This window comes from Ruditapes philippinarum, unplaced genomic scaffold (assembly GCF_026571515.1).
Source record: "Ruditapes philippinarum isolate M1 unplaced genomic scaffold, ASM2657151v2 ctg4201_1_1_1_1, whole genome shotgun sequence".
NCBI classification, from domain to species: Eukaryota; Metazoa; Mollusca; class Bivalvia; order Venerida; family Veneridae; genus Ruditapes; species Ruditapes philippinarum.
Window position 1 is genome coordinate 41,544 of NW_026865078.1, and position 12,828 is coordinate 54,371.

A 12,828-nucleotide genomic window follows, 5' to 3' on the forward strand; every position below is an offset into this window, starting at 1 on the left:
AATCAAACTTGAGAAATATGTACTACGATTATAGGAAATGTAAAATGATTCAAGATTCAAGTAATATTTTACATATTATGTGCGGTCAATGACTGAGTTTTCAATATTTACAACTATATTCCTACTGCGTTACTAACGCATTAAGGGCTATTTATGCATATTTTGACAACTTTTTGGTAATTTACGTAAGTTATAAGTGCCATTGATAATGTGCAAATTGCTTCCTTTTTGTTATTCCACAATATCATACATTCAAATAAATTTTCAAAATTTTCATGAAAATTAGGCGTGCTGCATTGATACAAATTCTTTTTTTGGTGATTTATTTTGTGAAAGTTATTAATCAAGACCATTTAAATCCCTATTGATTCAGGGCACATGTTTTGTGTCTATTTAATACCTTGATTTTTGTTTACCATTGGCTTTGACTACACTATATTATTTAAAACATAATGAACATAAATTTTCTCTGACCCCAAAGTGCGGTCGTTTGCCTGATGTTGAAAAATGCATATGTACCTGTTTAACGCACTTTGGGGTCGAAATTGGACCCCAAAGTGCGTAACGCACTATGGGGTTCAACCCCAAAGTGCGTTTGACCCCAAAGTGCGGTGTTACAGTGCTTCCTAGGTATTGATAAGCACAATAATGCATTTAATTGCAAAAAAAGACACTATACTGCAAATATTTTAATGAACTTTGCAAACGCTTCATTTTTTCAGTTTGATAAACTCAATACATGTAATTTATTTGTTTATTACTTTTCGTTGTGCTCTTTCGGCACAATGCTGTGTTACTTTTGCATGATTCCTGTCCGTTACATGATATACACGATGATACTTACAGAAAACGAAGTTCTAAGTATTGAAATTCAAGTAAGCTCAACGTTTACATTCTTATAAATATAGGAGGAGGATGATAAGATTAATTATATACTGTGAAGCACACAGCTGTTTAACGATGTTTCATAACAGACATAAAGTAATTTCGAGGAATAATCAAAACAAATATTAAATATAGCATGACTTAACTTACATTTTGCATTTAGTAATTCAATAATTTCAACTCGATGTTTTGTAGCATAACATAAATAAACCTATCCTATTAATTCAGACTTTTTTCAGTACTATTTATGATTTAATCTGTTTGAACATACTTGGTTTTCTGTCTGTAAAATGTAAATACAACGTATATTAGAGAAAGTATATAAAATGGAATTCATCTTCTGTCTCATTACTAGCACATATGCGTTCCTCGCGGGGTATTCTATTAGTAATTTAGCGCCTGTTTCAAAGTTTTATATGATAGTCTTAATCTTGCTAAGCCATTTTTTATAAGTTTTGTTATGGAGAATTTTCAGGTATAGCTCATAACCATGTCTTTAGATTTTAGACTCACGTTTACACCAACAATATTTTATTCTGGTTTTAATGACTATTTTGAGTAAATAACGATCTTATGACATGTACAATGGCGTTATATACGGATCGTGTATGTATGAACCCTTTTTTTATTTAATCCAGATTTAAAACCAGACTTCACAGTTATATACGTACAATAATTTGATCGAAAAGCTACATCTGTATGTTAAATGGGAAATTAAATGTTTCACTAGTCTAACATGATACGAACTTTAAATTAAATATTGGGCAGAAAGTAATAAAATGACCAGGTGGAATATGCTGAATACGTTGCGGAAACAAATGTGACATGCAGCAATTAATTCCTGTTGATAATGAAATATAGCTTCTGTTTATTCCATTAATTTGTTTAACACATGTGTTCAATTATTAACTTCAAGTACCTGATGTTTATTTATCACGCGTCCTCACATGACTTAGACAGAGATTAAAAGGCACACTAAGTTCCGAAAATATTTTTGAAGTTAAACAATGCAACTTGTTATTTAGAGAGAAAAGGTTGCGCGTATGATATGTTGCGTCATAGATATAAATATTAAGAATTATCGTTATAAATTATCATATTTAATTATTTAAATATAAACAAGAATATACCATTTTCAATAAATATATATAATTACTAAACTACATGAATATTATTGTGGGTTTTTTTTTTTGTTTTTTTGTTGTTTTTTTTTTTAAAGTAATTTGAATAGAATAACGACAAATAGCAATCAAGTTAATGATTGATCGATTGGGTTTATTTTTTTTATTATTATTCATTTCATTATTAACCAACAAAAATCATTCTTTATCTGGAAAAGGGGTGATTTCTCGCAAAAGAAAAAAAAGAAGAAAAAAAAAGAAAATAGAAAAGAAAGCAACAAAATTAGACGAAAATTGCTGAGGTTTGATTGACTCTGCTCGTGAGTTTAAGTGGTATCCGAACGACCAGAAAAATAATATAACAAAAGTATTTAATTTTAAACAGGGATCTAAATGTCTGAAAAATGTAAGGTTAAAATTTTGGTTAAATTACACATCTGTGACAGCTGACGCTAAAGACGTATGTCTCCAGTACCGTGACGTTGTGCTATATGTATTGTATGTACTTGGTGTACTTCCGGTCCGTAAAGTACGTCGACGCTGTGGTTGTTTTGGGCAACATCGACAAAGTATATCTCGAAAACACTCTCTAAAATTCTGACTGAAAATACTGTACAAAATTGGATTGGCTGCTGAATTGATATAAGCGACGATCATGGTAAATACAAGAAACGACCAGTTTTCATGGAATGTTTTTGGTCTCACCGTGTTCCAAATTAGTAAAATTTGATTTGGTGAGTAACTAAGAAAATATACAATGACGCTGGCCATTAGCATTTTTACGACTCCTTTTCTAGCTTGTATGGCTTCAGAATAACGCTCCATTGATGTCCCATTCCTATCTCTAACAGTGTATGTACGATGTAGCCTATCCGAACCAATAAACAAGTGTTTGCTGACGAAAGCATATAAAGTTAGTTGAACAGACAAAGGGAGAAAATAGAATATCACCGATTCTGTGATTTTGAATAACATGTAGTATAAGTCAGGATTGTCCGGAAAGAGAATCATGCAGTACTTGATTGACGAATGAGGATGAGTCGGATGTCCCTGCCTTACTTGATTGAAGAAAAGTGTTGGCAGACCGGCAAGCCAGGCAAACGGCCATATACAGCCAAGTACAACAACAATGCGTCGACGATTACATAGGATGTGAGCTTTAATCGGATGTATAATTGCAATGTACCTGCAATAATGAAATAAAATATATTGTCACATGTGTTTATAACTAATTATTTTCTTCGATCAAACAAATCAATGAAAGCTGTGTTTTTTGTGGAGATTATGTTAAGGTTATATTTTGTATAATACAATCGTTTGTTGCTTTGTTACATATGTGTCTGTAACTGACATATTTATCTTTGATGTCAGTCATACTTGTATTCAAATTCAAATGACGGATAAATAACCTTTTATTTATTCTTGGAGAATAATTTATTTCTTCTTTATGATTCATTTTAATGTGGGAAACTTCTTTAAAAGCTTCTGAAGGTTTTTTTTTGTATAATTAATGAATAATTCTCTATATTACTTCATTTACTTTGGTGACCGTAAATTTATTCATATGTAAGGTTCACAAGTTAACTGGAGTGCAGGTATCAGTCACCCGCACTCCAAGGCTTATTTTTGCTGGGGTTTACTTATTGTGACGGCAGAAAAAGGGAAAGCGACAGAAATATCATATTCAGATGCTCGTTCATTGGTTACCTTTTTCCGGGGTTTCATATTGTGACAACAGGGAACGTGTTTTTATGTTTGACTATGATACAAAAGAGAAAGAACATCAAAACACTCGGCAATCTGATTTATACTCGGGGGCTATGCCCCCTCGTATAAATCAGATAGCCTCGTGTTTAGATGCTCTTTCTATTACTTAGGGCCCGTCTACACCTATCCAAGTCTTGAATGCAAGTATCATATTCTCTTGCTACACCTATTCAAGTTTCTTACATGTCACATTTAGATAAGCTAAATAAATGGCCCTTTCAACATATAATCAGGCACAAGTTTTACTGAAATGTCTTATTAAGATTGCCCAGGATTTATACCTTTGTCTTTGCAATACTATCATGTTTCTGTAAAATGTGTGAATAAAAAAAGCGGGAAAATGATGCAATTAGCTTAAAACAATGAAGTTAATGAAAGGCGTACATTCTTTTAAAAAATGGAAAATGTGAGAAAAAATACATTTAGATGCAAATTCCTTATTTGATGAAAATTATTCACTAAATGAACAAGATCATTTAAAATCCATTTTGACTACTTGAAAACAGATTTTTTTGCTCTTCTGTGTATCAGTGTATTGATCTGTACCTCTGACCAAGATATTGTAGACATTTACTAAAATTTACAGATCATGAACCAAAAGAAGTCAGAAAATAAAAAAAACAACATTATCACACCTTCGGGGCACATGTTTTGTGTCAAACCGGTTTTGACAGCCAAAAACTTGTAGAAAAATAGGACGTGTTCTAACTTTCTTGCAAGGAATTATCTTCTTGGATGTCAATAATTTCTCTTTAAAACTCATTCAAGTAGGGTGTCTACACTATGCAATACAAGAGAATATGATACTTGCATTCAAGACTTGGATAGGTGTAGACGGGCCCCGCGTCTACACCTATTCAAGTTTCTTACATGTCACATTTAGATAAGCTAAATAAATGGCCCTTTCAACAATTTTTCAGGCACAATTTTTACTGAAATGTCTCATTAAGATAGCCCAGGATTTATACCTTTGTCTTTGCAATACTATCACGTATCTTTAAAATATGTGGAAAAAAGCGGGAAAATGATGCAATTAGCTAAAACAATGGAGTAAATGAAATGCGTACATTCTTTTAAAAATTGAAAAAATGTGACAAAAAATTATTTTGATGCAAATTTTTTATTTGATGAAAGTTATTCACTAAATGAACAAGATCATTTTAAATCCATTTTGACTCTACTTGAAAAAGAGCTCTTGTTTATTTTTTTACAATGTACATGTATCTATTTTTATTTATTATTTTTTTTTTTTTTTGCTCTTCTTTGTATCAGCGTATTGATTTGTTCCTTTGACCAAGACATTGTAATCATTTACTGAAATTCAAAGGGCATGTACACTGAATCAATTACAAAAAGTCAGAAAATAATAAAAATAACAGCACTATCAAACCTTCGGGCACATGTTTTGTGTCAAACTGGTGTTATCAGTGTCTCGACAGCCAAAAACTGTTCTAATTTTCTTGCAAGAAGTTATCTTCATGGATGTTACATAATTTCTCTTTAAAAACCATTCAAGTAGGGTGTCTACACTATCCAATACATGAGAATATGATACTTGCATTCAAGACTTGGATAGGTGTAGACAGGACCTTAAGTCTTCGTAATCAAAACGTTCAAGGTGACAATCTTAAGCAAAACTATATTTGTGTTTAAGAGATTCAAAAGTCGTTGTCTATCAGCAGTCAATATATTTAAAGATAAGATCTAAAGATTATTAAGAAACATGAATTGTGTGGCTAACTTTATCATAATTTTCTTTAGAAATTACAAACGTAAAAAGTAGAATTTTAGACATTTTAACAAAGTGAATGAAAACTAACACATTAACCTATTAATCAGCAATACTACAAGCTATACAACCACGTGAATATCTCATAATAAGCATATGTTTGTTTCAGGGTATAGGTAGATAATCTATACGTATCTAAGTTCTCTTAAAATGATAATTGAGATAACAAGTTTTGATGTACATACAACAGTATTTATGAAGCTTATAAAGATATGACTTCTAAAGAAAGTTTACAGACGATGAGGAAGATCGAATCACTTTTAATGTCTTCTTGTTTTGTTTTGATGAGACATTAAACCATCCTGTTTTTAAATGATTTTCTTCTCTGATGTTACAATATGAAAACATTTATTTCTGATGATAGTTGAATTAGTTTAGACGGACTAACGTACGTAAAACTGCGGCATTTAAATTTACATATATTGCGATATTTTGATAGTCAATAATAAACTTCTGCAATAACTTCTGCAGGACATAAAGTCTGACAAAACTGTCAATATTAAAGCAGCCGCATTTACCGATATAACATAGTTAATGTCATTTTATATCAAGACCGTCGGTTAATCATCATTCATCTGTAAACTACATGTATAGCAAATGGTAAGGTATTCTAATGGAAAACAATTTGACTAGAAATTCTGGTATGATTGATTGTTTTACCATGCCGTTGCGTACTTAGTATCCGATGTGATGGGAAAATAGATATATACTTAAACAAAATGATTGTAGAAAACATCGCTGCTGATCAACATATGTACAATTATGGTATTTCCATTTGAAGAAATTATAATTAAACAGTAATTTCCATTTTGAGATTAAGTATTGATGGTCACGACATATATTTATAAGATTAATTTCGTTTTCATACTTCAGTGGATTTAACTTAATATTTTAAAGCAGAAAAGTATATGGAATAAAGATTATTACGAAAAATAACTACAAAAAATAAATATCGTACCGTTCGACACACAAAGAAATTAACGTCAACACCGATCCATATAATGACGTCACCAACACGTAGCGGTTTATACGGCACACCAAATCATCAAAAGTCCAGCCTTTGTTCATCATAAATTGAAATATTTCTGGAATCCCCAGTACCATTATCAGGAGATCTGCGAAAGCTAAATTTGTTATAAGTAAATTAGTCATAGATGTTCTCATTTTTTTGCTACAAATAACCGCAAAAATGACTAACATGTTTCCCATAATTCCTATTACACCGATAATAAAAAAGAGGAGTGTTAGATATATAACTGTACTTTGTTTTGTTGCCACAACCGCAGTAATGTCCGCCTCATCAGTGTCATTCGTATCTTCCAGTATCCCTGATAAAACTGATTTAAAATCGGAATTGTTCAATGTCATGTTTTCTTTGCTACTTGTTCTGTTTAAATAAATAAAGTGTATTTTGCTTTTAATTCCAAATCATCATGAACAAAACACATAACACCCTTCTTAAAAAAATTTAAAATCATCGAACAAATAATATTTGTATAGTCAGTCATTAAATTTAACAGAAGTCAAGGTCTAGGTTAGTAATAAAAACAAACTGAGTTAGGTAAGTAACTCAACTGGTATTTTCAGTATTTTTAATAAAGTATTCTGTGTAAATTTTCACACCAAGTCCAAAATCTCTTCCATCTTTTTGTGCTAATAGAACTCCTTTGTTTTTTTTTGTTTGCTTTTTTTGTTCAACAAAAGTATAATAAGCAAGTTCTTGATTTTTTAAACGTGGTATGTTTCATACCATATCCCGACAGACGTCTGTTTTAGATAGTTTTGAATAGATCTTTATAAACTATCCCCGCTCTCCTACTGACTCAATACTGGACTATCATTGGAAAAATATTCTCTCACATTGTCATCTAAATCATTTTATATATAACACTACACCAATAATATTTCTCTTACGCTTCATCTTAATTTTTTTTTAATTTTAACATTGTGATTATCAATCTTTAAGTGTAAGAGGGCCTTAATACTGTTGTTAATTTTACATTCATATAACATGTGCCCCTGTATGTTCAACGATGTCTTGTATCGTCTAAGCTGTGTAACACCACACTTTGGGCTCCAACGCTCTTTGGGGTCCGACCTCAAAGTGCGTTACATTTCGCACAGCACTTTGGGGTCCAACGCACTTTGGGGTCAAATTGACCTCAAAGTGCGTAAATATGCTACATATCAACGCACTTTGGGGTCCAGAGTTCTGAAGGGGTCAACTGAGTTCTGCTTAAATACTGAGTACTGACTTATTTTCGTTCTGCGACATTGAAATATTTGAGGTGGAGTTCGAGATGACGGCCGATACTTTGTTTAATGCTTAAGTGATAAAAGTTTCACTAATTTTACAATTTAAAATATCTGAAAATTGTATCCATATAACAAAGTACTCTAAATACATAAATTGTGAATGTATTCCTAAAATTAAAGATGCTGCGAAAAATTTCATATTCTGTCAGTCATTTACTTGATAACTTTTGGTGCCATATTCTGTTCTTCACTAACTGATCAAGATAATTCAAAATCCCTATTTATTCTACTTTAAATCAGGGTACATGTTTCGCGTCTATTTAATACCTTGATATTCTTTTAATATGATGCATTTAAATAAAATGCAGTTAATATTAGGAATAATAGGAACTATAAATATACTCTATTGCAATGTTCTGGTGAAATATCAAAATTCTCGTTCGACTATAAATAGCGATTTTTACAAATACATTATTAAGCTTATCAAGAAACTTAAGTTTTTTGTAAGCTCCGTAACAACCGTTCGCCAGAGGCTTTTTTAATGGGAAATCTTACATACTTTACAAGGGCAAACATGAATTGTATAATGTTTAAATAATGGTATCAGAGAAATGTAAGATGCTTGTTACCTGAATAAAGTAGCGATAAATGTGAAATAGTTTGTCATGAAAGAAGCAAAATGTAAGCAAAGTACTGTTATGACATCTATACAAAATACTCATTCACTATATCTGTAATTATTGCCAAAATGTAACAGATGAAAAAGATGGTCCAGGTAATTTACCAATGAGTAACTTTTTGGATACTATAGAAGCACACCAATATTAAAAAGCTTTTAAGAAATACAAATAAAAGCATAATGGGCCTTTAAAGCGTTATTTTTAAAATCTCCGGGCGATTGACACCCCACCATCCCATCTAGACCCCTCAATGAGAGCTTTACATTTTTATGGAGTTCCGCTCTTAATGTGTCACTTTATGCTAAAATAGTTTTTACTTTCTGTACGGACTACTACTACTTAAGGCCGCATCTACACCTAGTCAAGTTTCTTAAATTTCACATATAGATAAGCTAAATAAATTGCCCTTTCAACATTTTATCAGGCATATTTTTTACTGAAATGTCTTAGGGCCCGTCTACACCTATCCAAGTATTGCATGCAAGTATCATATTCTCTTGTATTGGATAGTGTAGACACCCTACTTGAATGAGTTTTAAAGAGAAATTATGTGACATTCAAGAAGATAATTCCTTGCAAGAAAGTTAGAACACGTTCTATTTTTCATGTTCGTGAAGTTGGCAGCCTAGCAGCCTAGCAGCCCAGCAGCCTGAAGTTAGCAGCCTAGCAGCCTGGCAGCCTAGCAGCCTAAAGAAAACTAAGAATAGTACAAACATGAAAACCGTCGGAAATACATTAGTAGCACTTCTTTAGATCATTCCACGCCTTTTTCAATATCGTGATCTTTATTTTTTAAGATGTTGAACTTTATCGTAACATAATTTTTTCATTCTGACGCTTCGAAATTAGTGCAGTTAGCAGCCTAGCAGGATAGTACAAACATGAAAATCGTCGGGAATGAATCGGTAGCAAATAGTTAGACCATTCCACGTCTTATTTTAGTATCGCATACTTTATTGTTTTTTAAATAATTAACTTTTTCTTTATTTTTACACTTCGAAATTTGTGAAGTTAGCAGCCTAGCAGCCTGGCAGCCTAGCAGCCTAGCAGCCTAAAGAAAACAAAGGATAATACAAACATGAAAACCGTCGGAAATGAGTCGGTACCACATACTTAGACTATTCCACGTATCTTTTCAGCCGAGAACTTTATTTTTTTAAATATCGAACTTTGTTGGGGTTTTTTGTTGTTTTTTGTGACACTTTGTGAAGTTAGCAGCCTAGCAGCCTTAAGAAAACAAAGGATAATACAAACATGAAAACCGTCGGAAATGAGTTCAATATTTAAAAAAATAAAGATTGCGATACTGAAATCAGACGTGGAATGGTCTAAGTATGTGCTTCCGATTCATATCCGACGGTTTTAATGTTTGTATTATCCTTAGTTTTCTTTAGGCTGCTAGTCTGCTAGGCTGCTAGGCTGCTAACTTTACAAATTTCGAAGCGTCAAAATAAAAAAAAAAATCAATATTTAAAAAAATAAAGATCGAGATACTGAAGTAAGACGTGGAATGGTCTAGGTATGTGCTTCCGATTCATATCCGACAGTTTTCATGTTTGTATTATCCTTAGTTTTCTTTAGGCTGCTAGGCTGCTAGGCTGCTAACTTCACAAATTTCGAAGTGTCAAAATAAAAAAAAAACAACAAAGTTAATTACTTTAAAAAATTAAAGTACGCGATACTGAAATAAGACATGGAATGGTCTAAGTATTTGCTACCGATTCATTTCCGACAGTTTTCATGTTTGTACTATCCTGCTAGGCTTGCTGACTTCACAAATTTCGGAGCGTCAGAATAAAACAATCATGTTAAGATGAAGTTCAACATCTTAAAAAAATAAAGATCACGATATTGAATAAGACGTGGAATGATCTAAAGAAGTGCTACTTATGTATTTCCGACGATTTCATGTTTGTATTATTCTTAGTTTTCTTTAGGCTGCTAGGCTGCCAGGCTGCTAGGCTGCCAGGCTGCTTGGCTGCTAGCTGCCAGGCTGCTAGGCTGCCAACTTCAGGCTGCTAGGCTGCTAAGCTGCTAGGCTGCCAACTTCACGAACATCTATTTTTCTACAAGTTTTTGGCTGTCAAGACACTGATAACACGGGTTTGACACAAAACATGTGCCCCGAAGGTGTGATAGTGTTGTTTTTTTTTATTATTTTATGACTTTTTTGTTACTGATTCAGTGTTCATGATCTGTAAATTTTAGTAAATGTATAAAATATCTTGGTCAGAGGATCATATCAATAAATTGATACACAGAAGAGCATTTAAAATCCCTATTGATTCTACGTATAATTCAGGGCACATGTTTTGCGTCAATTTGATACCTTGACTTATGTTTACCGTTGGATATCATTTAAAACGTCATCAAAATTCGTATTTATTGATTGACTTTTTATGACCCCAAAGTGCGGTCGCTTGTCTGAAAAAAATGCATATGTACCTGTTTAACGCACTTTGGGGTCAAAATTGGACCCCAAAGTGCGGAGTCGGACCACAAAGTACGTAGCGCACTTTGGGTTCAGACCCCAAAATGCATTGGACCCCAAAACGCTGTGTTACTTAGCTGTGCCATATTGAACAAACTTGAAATGAATAAGAAATAAATATGATGATGTACATATTTAATACAGCCAGTATTTTAGTATTATTTATTTCATTTTCGTGGTCAGCTTACCTTATTATATAGTATTGCTTTTAAAAACTCTAGTTAAACAGTCAGTGATGGGTTACTCGAGTTCATGCTCATAAGTACTTAGTACTCAGTTTAAATGTTCAGTACTCTATGGTGGCTGATTTACGCCATGTCGTATGTTCGCCTCTTCGCCTCAAAATGCGAAAGTGCGAAAACATGAAGGGACGACAAAGTTGGAATTTTGCTTCGCTTTTTCGGATTTGCGAGGCAACAAAGCGAAAATACGACAGAAAACACGCGAATATACGACACATAAAATCTGTCGTATATTCGCATCCCATCTGTCGCCTCCTCGCATTTTCGCTTTATTACGATTATTACACAGGTGAACGTCGCGTGGCCATGACTTACACTATACCCCGGGGGTTCCCCCTCTACAACCCAAAACCCTTTAACATCATCCAAACATCATAAGTATTGACAAAAATAAATTTTATGAAAAAAAAAATTTGACTTTAAATTATCATAAAGGTATTTTACTCTACTTTCATTTTGCATAGAAATATCACTAGCATCTCAATTATCAGCGCATATATTCATCAATTTTTCACTGATCTCAACAATCCTGTTGTCAAATCTGAGATAAATAAATACTCTTCAAGAAAACAACACTGTCACCTTCGCTTATTATACTTAGCAAGTAATATTCAAGCCCAAACTGTCAACAAATGAAACTCGGAAGAGATCTGATTGCACTCACGAGTAAAACACACTAAATTCACAGTGAATGAATATTTCTTTGTATTGCGTATTTAAATATGATAAAATAAAAATTATTTGTATAAATTGCTCAATCAAAGCATCTGACGCACCTTTTTTCCTGTATGTCAAATTCTCCATCCAAAATGAAAGTAAAATGGCGCAGCAGATTGTTTTCAAATGGAGTATTTTCATTGGATATATATATAGGTTTGTGAAAAATATTTGCATCTACAAAATACCTTTCAAAAACACTGGATCCCAAGAAGGATACAAGAACGTGGAAAAATAACAATAAATTTTGAGAAGCCGAACGTCAGCTCAAAGACACCAACTTCTACAAGCCATTAGATTATGATCCTACACTAGAATTTGCAGACAAAGTATCCTCTGTTGTTGTTCAAAGACATGTTGAAACAAGGATACATCTCTGAGAAAAACAAAGACTCCTTAATAGTCCCTAAGCCTAAAGCTGGTAGATTTTACCTTCTTCCTAAAATACACAAAGAATTTGATTTAATCATACTTTATTGCTTGAAACATGTACATGTACATGTAAAGATTACATTAATACAAAACAGAATACAATAAATACGGATAAGGAAACATGTATGTTAACAGTTTGAAGCAAATGGGTTGGGCCACAAGTTTTACCAACATTAATGAAGGCCCTTCCCAGGCAAGTTTAAATAACAAAATGTTCATTATAAAGATACAAAACTTGTTTACGTAATTAATGCGTTAGGCGAAGAAACAAGAAAATATATGTTATTTGCGCATCATCAGAGCAATATTTACAGTTTGTTTCTATATATATATTATATATATATATATATATATATATTATATATATATATACTATATATATATATATATATATTATATATATATATATATAATATATATATATGTCACGGTTCAGAACTGTTCACTA

The 12,828-nt window shown here is 32.4% G+C and overlaps 1 protein-coding gene across 1 annotated transcript; it reads right to left on the reverse strand.

The window, feature by feature from the left end:
• Positions 1–2,176: 2,176 nt before the first annotated feature.
• On the reverse strand, positions 2,177–7,039 carry LOC132727732 (neuropeptide receptor 15-like). The gene is made up of 2 exons (XM_060713299.1): positions 6,521–7,039; positions 2,177–3,192 (listed from the first exon to the last, which is right to left on the reverse strand). The coding sequence occupies exons 1-2, from the start codon at positions 6,928–6,930 to the stop codon at positions 2,436–2,438; spliced, it is 1,167 nt and encodes a 388-aa protein (XP_060569282.1). The 5' UTR covers positions 6,931–7,039; the 3' UTR covers positions 2,177–2,435.
• Positions 7,040–12,828: the final 5,789 nt, after the last annotated feature.